General features: G+C 48.1%; 1 protein-coding gene across 1 annotated transcript; it reads left to right on the plus strand.

The window, feature by feature from the left end:
- Window positions 1-6,908: 6,908 nt before the first annotated feature.
- On the plus strand, window positions 6,909-12,194 carry fam110d (family with sequence similarity 110 member D). Its single transcript, XM_056286204.1, has one exon. It carries the CDS (start codon window positions 7,636-7,638, stop codon window positions 8,986-8,988), a length of 1,353 nt encoding a protein of 450 aa, XP_056142179.1. The 5' UTR covers window positions 6,909-7,635; the 3' UTR covers window positions 8,989-12,194.
- Window positions 12,195-12,233: the final 39 nt, after the last annotated feature.

Consider the following 12,233-nt stretch of genomic DNA (forward strand, 5'->3'; position numbering starts at 1 on the left):
TACTTTAACTCAGTTGACTTGGGATCCCTGCAGCAGTGAAATATGCAGTACTACATGAAATGCCCAGTTCTGCTGCGATACTGAGTACTACGTGATGAGGGGCTCGCTTAGGTTTAGGTCTCAGTGTCGGTGTGAGAACTGGTCGTGCAGTTTGAATTTGTGCACCAAGGCAATAAAAAAGCTTGCAAGCTAATTTAGCAGGTAACTTAGTCGCGTATTTCAGTTGTTAAATCCTTTTTTTCTTCTTCTCCCACTTGTTTCCAAAACGACTTGTAGGAGTTTTCTGGAAACAAGTGCATGTCTGGTCTTTTGAAGGTGTAGTTTACCGTCTCTTGATGCACGCTCAGTAACCCAGGTCAGGAAATCCCAGAATGTTGACTCAGATCGTCTGCATGCAAAATTTAGTGGGAGGCTGGAAAAAGTCACTTAAATGATGATGAAACATCTCTCCCACTAAACGCTGTGTCCCAATGAACTGATTCACCTTTCTGCATAGTCTACTGTCATCCTGTCATACTGTCAGTACATCCTGTCAGTACATACTGTCATACTGTCAGTACATACTGTCATAGTGTCAGTACATACTGTCATCCTGTCAGTACATACTGTCATCCTGTCAGTGCATACTGTCATCCTGTCAGTACATACTGTCATCCTGTCAGTACATCCTGTCATCCTGTCAGTACATACTGTCATCCTGTCAGTACATACTGTCATCCTGTCAGTGCATACTGTCATCCTGTCAGTGCATACTGTCATCCTGTCAGTACATACTGTCATAGTGTCAGTACATCCTGTCATCCTGTCAGTACATCCTGTCATCCTGTCAGTACATCCTGTCATCCTGTCAGTACATACTGTCATCCTGTCAGTACATCCTGTCATCCTGTCAGTGCATACTGTCATCCTGTCATCCTGTCAGTACATACTGTCATCCTGTCAGTGCATACTGTCATCCTGTCATCCTGTCAGTACATACTGTCATCCTGTCAGTACATACTGTCATAGTGTCATCCTGTCAGTACATGCTGTCATACTGTCGTCTTGTCAGTACATGCTGTCATCCTGTCATCCTGTCAGTACATTCTGTCATCCTGTCAGTACATACTGTCATCCTGTCATACTGTTGTACTGTCAGTACATACTGTCTACCATCAACTATGAAGCCATAGATCGACTACCCCAAATTCCATCTGATGAGATGCTGAACACCCTTCCAACAATGGAAGAGACGTTGAAGGCAATCAGTCAGTTGTCAAGCGGAAAAGTGCCTGGCTCAGACTCCATCCCAGCTGAAATGTATAAAGAAGGAGGGCCTGCGATTGCTAAGAAACTTCAGCAGTTGTTTCATCTCATATGGCAGACTGAAACAGTACCTCAGGACTTTAAAGATGCCTCAATTATTCACCTCTATAAGCGCAAGGGAAATCGCCAATCGTGTGATAACCACCGTGGAATTTCCCTGCTGTCCATTGCCGGCAAGCTGCTTGCAAGAGTTTTATTAAATCGCCTCAGCGCACACCTCGAGAAAGAGAGAGAGAGGACTTCTACCTGAGAGTCAGTGTGGATTCCGGAAAGAACGCGGGACCATAGACATGGTGTTTGCTGCCCGCCAGCTTCAAGAAAAATGCCAGAAACAAAATGTTGACCTGTACTCCACTTTTGTCGATCTGACCAAGGCCTTTGATACTGTCTGCAGAGACAGCCTTTGGAGAATCATGGCAAAATATGGATGTCCAAAAAAGTTCATCTCCATCGTACGACAACTACACGATGGCATGCTAGCCAGAGTCCAAGACAATGGAGGTCATCTGAGCTGTTCCCTGTCTCTAACGGGGTAAAACAAGGCTGTGTCCTTGCCCCAACCCTGTTCAGCCTTACGTTCTCAGCCATGCTGTCAGATGCCTTCAGAGAGCGGGATGCTGGCATTGCTGTCAATTACCGTTTTGATGGCTCTCTCTTCAACCTTCAGTGGCTTAAAGCAAAAACCTTAGTTAAAACAGCAACCATCAACGATCTTCTGTTTGCCGATGACTGCGCCCTCAACGCTACAGCCGAAGCCAACATGCAACAAAGCACCAATAAGTTCTCAGAGGCTTGCAACAACTTCGGCCTCACCATCAACATAGACAAGACTGAAGTACTTCATCAGCCAGCTCCTGGCAAGCCAAACAATGTACCCAACATCACCATAAATGGGTATCGATTAAATGCGGCTGACAAATTCACTTACCTGGGCAGTTCTCTCTCCAGATATGTCACCACTGATGAAGAGATGACCACACGACTTGCTAAAGCAAGTACTGCTTTTGGCAGACTCCACAAGAATGTGTGGAACAGGAGAGGCATCACCCAGGAGACAAAAATTAAAGTGTATCGGGCCATAGCTCTCACCACACTGCTTTACGGCTGCGGAACAGGGACAGTTTACAAACGCCATGCAAAAACACTAAACCACTTTCACACCACATGCCTCAGAAAACTTCTTAGCATAAAGTGGGATGACAAGATCCCTGACACAGAGGTCCTCACTCGCTCAAGACTGCAGAGTATACACACCATCCTCATGCAATCACAGCTTTGTTGGGTGGGCCACGTAGTTCTCATGCCAGACCACCGGCTCCCAAAGAAACTGTTATATAGTGAACTCAAGCAAGGCAAACGCTCCCATGGTGGCCAAAACAAGCGTTTCAAAGACACCTTGAAGGTTTTGTTAAAGGCCTCCCCCATCAACTACAACACATGGGAACAGAAGCTCTGAACAGAGGAGAGTGACGTGCAGCTGTCCGAAATGGTGCAAACACATGTGAGGCCCCCAGGACTGCTGCAGCAGAGAGCCGCAGGCAGGGGAGGAAAGACCGTGCCAGCAACCCTGCAGCTACTCCCACTATCCCATGCCCACACTGCCAGAGAACATTCAGGGCGCAGATTGGACTAACCAGCCATCTTCGCACCCACAGAATTCGGCCCCTACAGGATGACTAGATGGTCCTCGTCGCTGCGACGGACGAACAACATATACTGTCATCCTGTCAGTGCAGCATGTCTGTCTGCACAACCTGATCTCACAGAAATACGTCACATGACCACGACCTCTTACACTCGCATCATGTGGTGCCAGCGAGTAATGTGTTAATATGATGTGCCCGGCACCACAGAAACAATGCCAACAGAAAGTCAGTTAGGATCCTTTGTCATGCCGGACACATGAATTCCCTGATTCAACGATTTTTTTGTTCCCTAAAAACACTGAATTGTGTGTGATTTTACTCATTTTGATGTAATGAGGTTAGGGTTGGGCAGCACGGTGGCGCAGTGCTTAGCTCGGTCACCTCACAGCAAGAAGGTCCTGGGTTCGAGCCCTTGGATAGTCCAACTTTGGGGGTCGTCCTCTGTATGGAGTTTGCATGTTCTCCCCGTGTGTATGGGTTTCCTCCGGGGGCTCCGGTTCCCCCCACAGTCCAAAGACATGTAGGTCAGGTGACTCGGCCGAACTACATTGTCCCTAGGTGGGAATGTGTGTGTGTGTGTGTGTGTGTGTATGTTGGCCCTGTGATGGCCTGGCAGCCTGTCCAGGGTGTCTTCCCGCCTGCCGCCCAATGACTGCTGCGATAGGCTCCAACATCCCCGCGACCCTGAGCGCAGAATAAGCGGTTCAGATAATGGATGGATGGAGGTTAGGGTCAGGGTTTGGGTCAGGATTTTTAGAGAACAAAAAATCGTAACGAAGGCACTATAATAAATTCAGTCAAACGACAATAAAATAAAATGTTGTTAACTAGAAAATATTAAACACCGCTCGTTGCATGATGTTGCTGAATCAGGGAATTTGTGTATCCGGCACGACAAAGGATCCTAACTGACTTTCTGTTGGCACTGTTTCCGTGGTGCCGCCATCTTAACACATGACGTGCCGGCACCACGTGATGCGAGTGTTACGAGGTCATGGTCATGTGACTTGTTTCTGTGGGATCAGGTTGGTCTGCACCAATAGAGTGGCATTTTATGTTTTGCTCGACTTAATGTGTCAATCCTTTATCGAGGGACCGTCTCGTCATATTTCATAACCAATTAACCAATTAACAGGGTCACATTTCTTGAACAGCTGTTGTACTTGCCTAGCAATGATTCTGACAGTATGCATTGTTTACATTGTCACAGGCTCAAGTCTGGCCTGACAGAATACTGTTGTCATGTGCCACTTTATCACCGTCTACTGTTAGCTAACCCATAAAGCGGGAATGCTTCAACAGCAAAGCTAAAAAAAAGTGTAGGTTAAGTGCTCGCATGTGTAAGGCAGCTGCCGCTATTAATGGTGTCACCCGGTTCTCCCTAAAAGATGAAACATGGATCCGTTTCCTGCCGTAGGAGGTCGCTCATTGTTTTCCCTTACATGGAGGCGAGGCCAAAATAGCACTGGCTGTATTCTGAAGCAGGCCCGAAGCGAGCGTCAGGACAACAATATGGCTCTGTCCAGCTGTCTGGCGTAGCAGAGGGAGGGGGTTCCTCTCCAAACGGACCCTCCGTACATTTTGAGGGGGACGCGGATGAGAAGCAGCCACCACCTGTGCGTCCAGGTCTTTTCTAACCACTTTAAGTCTTAAAAACGTGCTCTTTGTCTACACCCCCCCCCCGTCTGCACACGGCAGCCTCGTACGTCCTCCCTCTCTGTTGCGTGTAACGAAGAGAGAGCAGACTAAGGATTCTGGAGGAAGTCGGATCCTCCACCAACCAACTGTGCTTAAAACCCTCTGTGATCTGCTGAGCCACGCCTCACGGAGTTCTGCTGACGCACACGTATGCACATTTTGGGCACAGGCGTGCAAGCAAACCAGAGCATGTGTACAAATACACACAATGCAGGCACTGGTACTCACATGCACATATAGACATATGATAACTCTGCTGGCATGGTTTGCAGCTATAAATATTCTAGATGCTGCGCCTCCTCAGATAGAGCTTATATCGCCAGAGGCACATGCGCTCCCTCCCTCCTTCTCACTCCCTCCAAATCCCACCGTGTTGAAAGCACCTAAAAATATGGAAGTTTCTTTCCGTGCGACAACACACGGTGTCAGTGAGCATTTTACACGATCATGAATGAGGGTTTAAAGTGCCGTATAACTTTTGTTGAGGCTTGTTAATTTAAGAAGCGAGCTGTGACCTTACCGTGGCTGTGAAAGAGTCGGTGTTATGTGACAAGAGGTATCGATTTACTGGAAGCGTTTTAAATAGGTAGGAGTTGTTTAAACATTAATGGGATTAATCTGGCTTTTGCTGCAGCTGGTTGGGAATTCATGCAGCGCTGCATATGCAGGGAAAGTTCCATAGTGATGCTAATGAACTCAAACCTAATGCATTCACTTAGAGAATACCCTGGACATCGAGCATTCAGTGCCGAGGCAGAAAACACGGTTTGACTTCAGCCTGGCATCGTGACATTGTCCCGGTATGCCAATGTCACACATTCAGTCCATGCATCAGCAAACACGTCCCAAAGCAGACGTTTAACCAGCGGCAGCTGGCCAGTACAGGGCGCCCTTCAGATAGCAAGAGATGAAAATCTACTTAAACATGTTAAATATAATGTAGTTGTATAATGCAAATAACTATGAAATAAAAGTGTTGTCAGTCTGTGAGCGCCTGTCAGCAGCATTAAATATTGGCTCAAATGGTATTTGGTTGGTTCCTGCCTGAATAAATATACTTCCTGTCTGAATACATATACTTCCTGGGTGAGGGGCACCGCCCAAACCATACCTTACGTAAGCCCTCAGACTTGTGGCGAGCAGGTGACCTGAGGCTGCTGTCTGATTGGTTTCTTCAGATTTTCCAGGGGGCGCAGTTCTGTTCGCCCCAGACACCCCCACTTTTATTGGCAGTGAATTGGTATTGTTTTAATGGTTTTTGATCTAATGTGATTGGACAATTCTCGTGGCTGTCAATCATGTTCACACCCACCACCACGCTTTGTTTCGCCTGTCAATCATCCACCATCTACGAACCCTGATAAAATCTACAGGCTACATTGTCCTTCTTAATAACTCTGTGAATGTGGGCAAGTTAAAGCAGCTGTCAGGTGTGCTGTGCCAAGGTAGATTGCGCCCCCCCCCCAAACATTTTTAGCACCAGCCGCCACTGCATTTAACCCTTAGCTGTTCTCTCATTGTTTGCTGCACTAGATCACAATGCCAGGTAAACGTTTTAATGCAACGTACATTTTATATTTAGTAGTTCTGCAACGGCCTTGTAGTCAAGACCACCCAAGTTGAGACCAAATCCAGATCAAGTCTTCAGGGGGATAAAGCTGAGTCAAGTCTGAGACCAAAGCTTATCGAGTCCAAGTCAAGTCAGAAACATTATGGTGCCGAGTCCAATTCAAGACCAATGAGGTCCAAAAACTCTGTAAAGACAGACAGTAGACCACTGCAAGTCCAATAAAACTATGACTGTAACTAATTGTCTACCGTTGTAGTTAAAGTGTAATATTGAAGAAGTCAAAATTTCACTACACTGTTAAGATTTATGTAGGATTTTATGTAAATAAAAAACAGATGCTTGATCACAAAAAAAAGGAGGAAGGAATGCGCCTTTTATTCCTCTGTCTCCAACCAAAATGTATTTATTGTGGACATCCTGCAACCCACCTGGCCCCTTACTGCGATCCACTTACAAGTCTGCACTCATGGTTTGAAAACAACGGATATATTCTTATTATACAGTCTTATTCCCACATATGGAATGGCAGTCAGCTTTAGGTAAACATGGCCTGACTGTGCTTTGGGGACCACTGTCCTCTCTGTCATCTGGTCTCTTCTGCCCGCCTCGGGGAACAGCAGCACTAACTAAAACCACTCTTTCTCTTTCTCTGTTGTCTCCCAAGGTTTCCTGAGAGCAGGCGAGGTGAGGACAAGGACAAGATCTCCACCTTCCCTTCTGTCCATCAATGTATCAAGTGCCTTGGTGCCAGCCACACTCAGGTCACCTCAAACACGATGGGTGCCGGACAATAAGACTCTCGACTTGGCGTCCCTCTGGCGGCCTGCACTAAGCAAATATTTGAGGCCATTATATCTCATTTCCCAAGGCAGACGTTGCTGAAAAATCAACAGAATAGGGTGGTGTTGGGGGAGAGAGAGAAAAGAAGAAAAGGGAGGGAGGAGGAAGAAGTAACCTTTTCAACGTGCAGCCTGCTATTTTTGCTGCGCTGTGGGCAGGCAGCATCTCATTTTGGAGTGCTCTTGGCTGACGGAAAAAGGATTTCCCTGTGCCCTGCCCCTCTGTCCAGATGCCTAAGTAAACACTGGATTGAGATAGCAATGTGTCTGGGCTCTGACACTGCCCAACAAAGAGAACATAAGCTATCTATAGAAAACTTTACAGTAAATTCTGCCCCTGTGGTCTTTGGAATCTCTACCTACCTATTACCTCTCCAGGGAGAATCGAGAGCTGTGAGAAAAAAATGGAAGCCACTCCATTTTATTTCTAGTTAAAAACTCACTCAAAAGCTGCCGCTTGTTTTGAGAAAACTTAAAGGACCAACACCAGACCCCAGGAGGGCGCCTTTCGTTGAAGGAGCTAGCTCAAATTTGAAGGCTGCAGTTTTGATGTCTTTGCCCAACCAGGTGAAGCAATATGAAGCCTCTGACACCCATCGGATCCCCCTCTCCTCTGAGGCTCCTCAACAAGGGTCCAGATTACCTTCGCAGGCAGATAGATGGAGGTGGCCACGGTCGCGCAACAAGCGCGGTAGAGAGGCTGGAGGCAGACAAAGCCAAATATGTGAAGAGCCAACAGGTCATTAATAACAAACAGGAACCCGTACTGGTACCCTGTGCAACACCTCCACCACCACCCCGACGACCTCTTACCATACCCAGCACAACAACCCCCCAGTTGCCCCCACGCCGGTCATCCAACACTCCAGCCTCCATACTCACCGGCGCACTTAAATCACGAGATGAGAACGAAAATGACGACTCGAGAAAGGAGAACCTAGGCACCAACTTGGATGTTGAGGCAAATAACAGGAGTAATTTTAACAACATGACACCTGCAAGCCCCAAGACTCCTACTGTTGCCCCTCTGGTAGCACCGCACAGTGCCCCCATACTGAGGAGGAGCACGGGCAAGCGCATGCTGCGACCAGACTCCCTGGTCATCTACCGGCAGAAAAAAGAGTGCAAAAGCCCAAATGGAGCAACAGGCACAGAGAACAACAACATGGAGGTGAAGGGTTATAGTTTCGTCCGCCGTCTCTTCCAGTACTCCATGAGGGAGAAAAGTGGTGGAGGTGAGGGAGGGACCCAGAAGATGGTCATCAGTGAGGAAAAGGCTCCTTCTCGGGACGGAGACTCCCGCATGTCCTGGACCAATGACAAAGACACCACGGATGGAGGAGCAGGGAGCAGGAGGTCCAGTAAGACCGACCACGAACGTTCTCCAGGATCTATCTCCAGCCCTGGGCTTAACTCTACCCTGGACACAAAGCATGGATTTACAAACAGCATCAGCAACGCAGGTAGCAACAGTGTCACTAACTTCCTGAGTGACAATGATGATGAGAATGACCCCTGGAGGCGAGCATCACCCCCACCATCACCCAGGAGGCGATTTGGGGAACTGCAACGCTCCAAGTCAGAACTGCGTCTGCGCTGCTCAGTGGCGCTGTCCGAGCAGGAGCATTTCTTTGACTATTGCGGGTTGGACATGGATATGATTGAACGGCTGGGCCGTGAGAATTTCCTGGGTGGGGCCAGTTCCATTGACACACTTTCACTGGCACTTCGCAGTGTTGGCGGGGGAGGTGGCGGTGGCTCAGAGCCCAGCGAGTTCTCCCGCCACTCGGGCGAGGGGCTGTTCCAGGAGGAGCTGACAGAACAGCTTCCATCCGGCGTGTCGATCATTGAGAGAAATGCCCGCGTCATTAAGTGGCTTTACGGCTGTAAGAACGCTGCCCGCGAGGGGCCCAAAGAGTCCACGGTTTAGTCCCCTGAATAAGACTGAGACTGCATTTTTTACTGAAGCCTTACATTTCCTGCCAGAATTCTATGTTATATTTATTAGGAATGTCCCAATCAAGCGTTTTTTTGTCCTGATTTGATTTCAGTCATTCAATATTGAGTTTCTGCTGACTTTACTCCATAACACAACTGCACAATGCACACTCCAAATACATTAAAGTCAGTAAAACCAAGCCATTTTGAACAAACCTTGCTTGACAATGTTTGTGCATTAAGAAAAAATAGCCTGGATCACAACTTTAATGGTTTCCATTCATTTATTCTTTTTAACGAAATAATCAAATTATAATCATATCGGGGGCGTCCAGGTGGCGTAGCGGTCTATTCCGTTGCCTACCAACACGGGGATCTTCGGTTCGAATCCCCGTGTTACCTCCAGCTTGGTCGGACGTCCCTACAGTCACAATTGGCCGTGTCTGCGGGTGGGAAGCCGGATGTGGGTATATGTCCTGGTCGCTGCACTAGCGCCTCCTCTGGTCGGTCGGGGCGCCTGTTCAGGGGGGAGGGGGAACTGGGGGGAATAGCATGATCCTCCCATGCGCTACGTCCCCCTGGTGAAACTCCTCACTGTCAGGTGAAAAGAAGCGGCTGGTGACTCCACATGTATGGGAGGAAGCATGTGGTAGTCTGCAGCCCTCCCCGGATCGGCAGAGGGGGTGGGGCAGAGACCGGGACGGCTTGGAAGAGTGGGGTAATTGACTAGATACAATTCGGGAGAAAAAGGGGGAAAATCCAAAAAAAAAGAAGGAAAAAGCATTCCTTGATTGGTATGTGATGTGAGCATCCCCAATATGTATTTAGTCAGACTCCGTGGAAATACTGTGTCGGTACGGCACCATCTCACCGCCAAGCGGAGTCACCTGCCCCCATAAAACAACACAGTGAAGTCGAAATGTGCACCCCTTCCCATGTGTGGCCCTTATTTAGACCCCGGCATCGACAGAACTGGATTCTGAACTGGACTAAAATCAACCCCTATATGACCTATCCTGTTCCCACAAGGCACATAAATATCTTTGTGTATATTTGTTGTGGCGCAGTGGACGCCGTGCTCGCGCTCTTGACACCAAACACACCCGACACGCTCCCCAGATAAATCATTTAAGATGGAAAACCACTAAGCTTTTTTTTTTTTTCTAAACTGGGAAAGTGTTGTATGTGAAGTGAACCGTGAGTACCTCATTCTGAACTGTCCCAGTTTAGGTTGTCTGTTGCCCCCCCCCCTTAACGCAGGCGTTGGAACAAACACGAGAGGCGCCCCTGTGGGGTTGTTAATGCACTGAACTGGACAGAAAGAGAGCAAAAAGTGAACGGGATAAAAATAAGGCTTGTACTCATCTCGTCTAAATAAGTAAAGAAGAAATAAAACACTGAGGAGTACTCTCACGAGTACTTGGATGCTGAAGTTTTGAGGAGGTGACCACGACCCTCTCGTGGCGGTTTCGTATCACTGACCGCTAACCAGCTGGCATCGGTGACACGTTGATATTGACTTTCAGAGCCCATTCTGATCAACACTGAAGCGTCTGTGCAGAGACCACGGCGGTCTAAGCTGTGGTGTCAGCAGGGACCCACCTGGGCCACTGCTGGTACACCCCTTAGCAGCACAGCTGCAAACCGGACTCTCCAAAACACAAGCCAAGGCCATTAAAGTGGAGATTTACGTCACATGGAATTGGGTCAGGCGGCACGGTGGTTAGCACGGTCGCCTCACAGCAAGAAGGTTCTGGGTTCGAGCCCCGGGGTAGTCCAACCTTGAGGGGTCGTCCCGGGTCGTCCTCTGTGTGGAGTTTGCGTGTTCTCCCCGTGTCTGTGTGGGTTTCCTCCCACAGTCCAAAGACATGTAGGTCAGGTGACTCGGCCGTACTAAACTGTGTGTGTGTGTGTGGGCCCTGAGTGATGGCCTGGCGGCCTGTCCAGGGTGTCTCCCCACTGCCGTCCCATGACTGCTGGGATAGGCTCCAGCGACCCTGAGAGCAGGCTCAGCGGTTGGGATAATGGGTGGATGATGGGTGGAGGTGGGTTGTGAGCGAAGCTGTGCGGTGATACCGCGGCTTGACTGACATCTGCAGCCACATGCTGACCTTTGTAAAATCTCAAATATTCACCTCTGTTCACAGGACCACAGCACTCAGAGCACATCAGCCTAGTAGTTTATAGAGCTCCATCCCCCCATGGACTTCGGCTCCCACACACACACACACACCCCCAAGGGCGTAGGACAGAGTTTTATATTGGGGGGGACAAAACCCATTAGGGGGGTACGGGGGCTTTTTTTATTTTAAAACAGTTTTAAACTGCCATTTTACAACAGTTTTCAGCAAAGAAAAACACGTTTCATGGCCATATGATAAGGAAGATTATTATTATTATTTTAATTTCAGCAGCTAAATTAACCATTTTTAAGCTATTTGAGACAAAAACGTAAAGGCTAGACATGTGTACATCACTGACTATTCCATATTGTGGGATGGGAATGACATGAGTGCTGGCACACACAGGCAGTACATGTCCAACATTATAGATATTTATAAACATATCTGGTAGTGGACGTTCTTGTTTATTGGGGGAAACTCCCCCCCCCCCACATTGAGGGGGACTTGTCCTCCCCCCCCCGGTTCCTACGCCCTTGCACACACACACTGTGGCTGGTGATCATCTGGGTTTTTTGTGTGTGTGGGGGGGGGGCAGGGGGGGCCTATTTCACTCTGATAACCACAAATCCTACCTCACTTCATCAACCCTTGAGTGATTCCTCCTCTATCTCAGTGAAAGGTCATTTCCATCGCTCGGCTCAGAGGATGCCACTGAAACGTGACCTGGGGGGGGTTGTGGTATGTGGAGGTGAGCCTCCCCCAGTGACCCCGGCTGAGGGGCATCTCTGGCTGAGTCGTACTGGACCTGATGGCATATGATTTTCATACGTGACATTCATCTGACACAATGTTTTGCAGTCTTGGTATACTGTTGTTATTATTATTAATATTATTATCCTCCCTGTGTGTAGCACAAGATCCCTCTTCAAACCTCTTTAAAGCATCTACTGCATGTTTACAAAGTGGCTCTGTAAATTATCACTCTGTTATATTTTCCACATATGAGAGGTTTAGTTTTTACTCCAGAGAGCTTTGTGTATGACCTGCACAGCAAATAAAAGAAAAACTATTTGTGACCATCCCATTTCTTCTGCCTCTTGCTGTTGTCAAACAC

This window comes from Lampris incognitus, chromosome 9 (genome assembly GCF_029633865.1).
Source record: "Lampris incognitus isolate fLamInc1 chromosome 9, fLamInc1.hap2, whole genome shotgun sequence".
In the NCBI taxonomy this organism is placed as follows: Eukaryota; Metazoa; Chordata; class Actinopteri; order Lampriformes; family Lampridae; genus Lampris; species Lampris incognitus.

What these genes read in the sequence shown, in the direction of transcription:
- fam110d (XM_056286204.1), top strand. Translation starts at nt 7,636, where the DNA reads ATGAAGCCTCTGACACCCATCGGATCCCCCTCTCCTCTGAGGCTCCTC.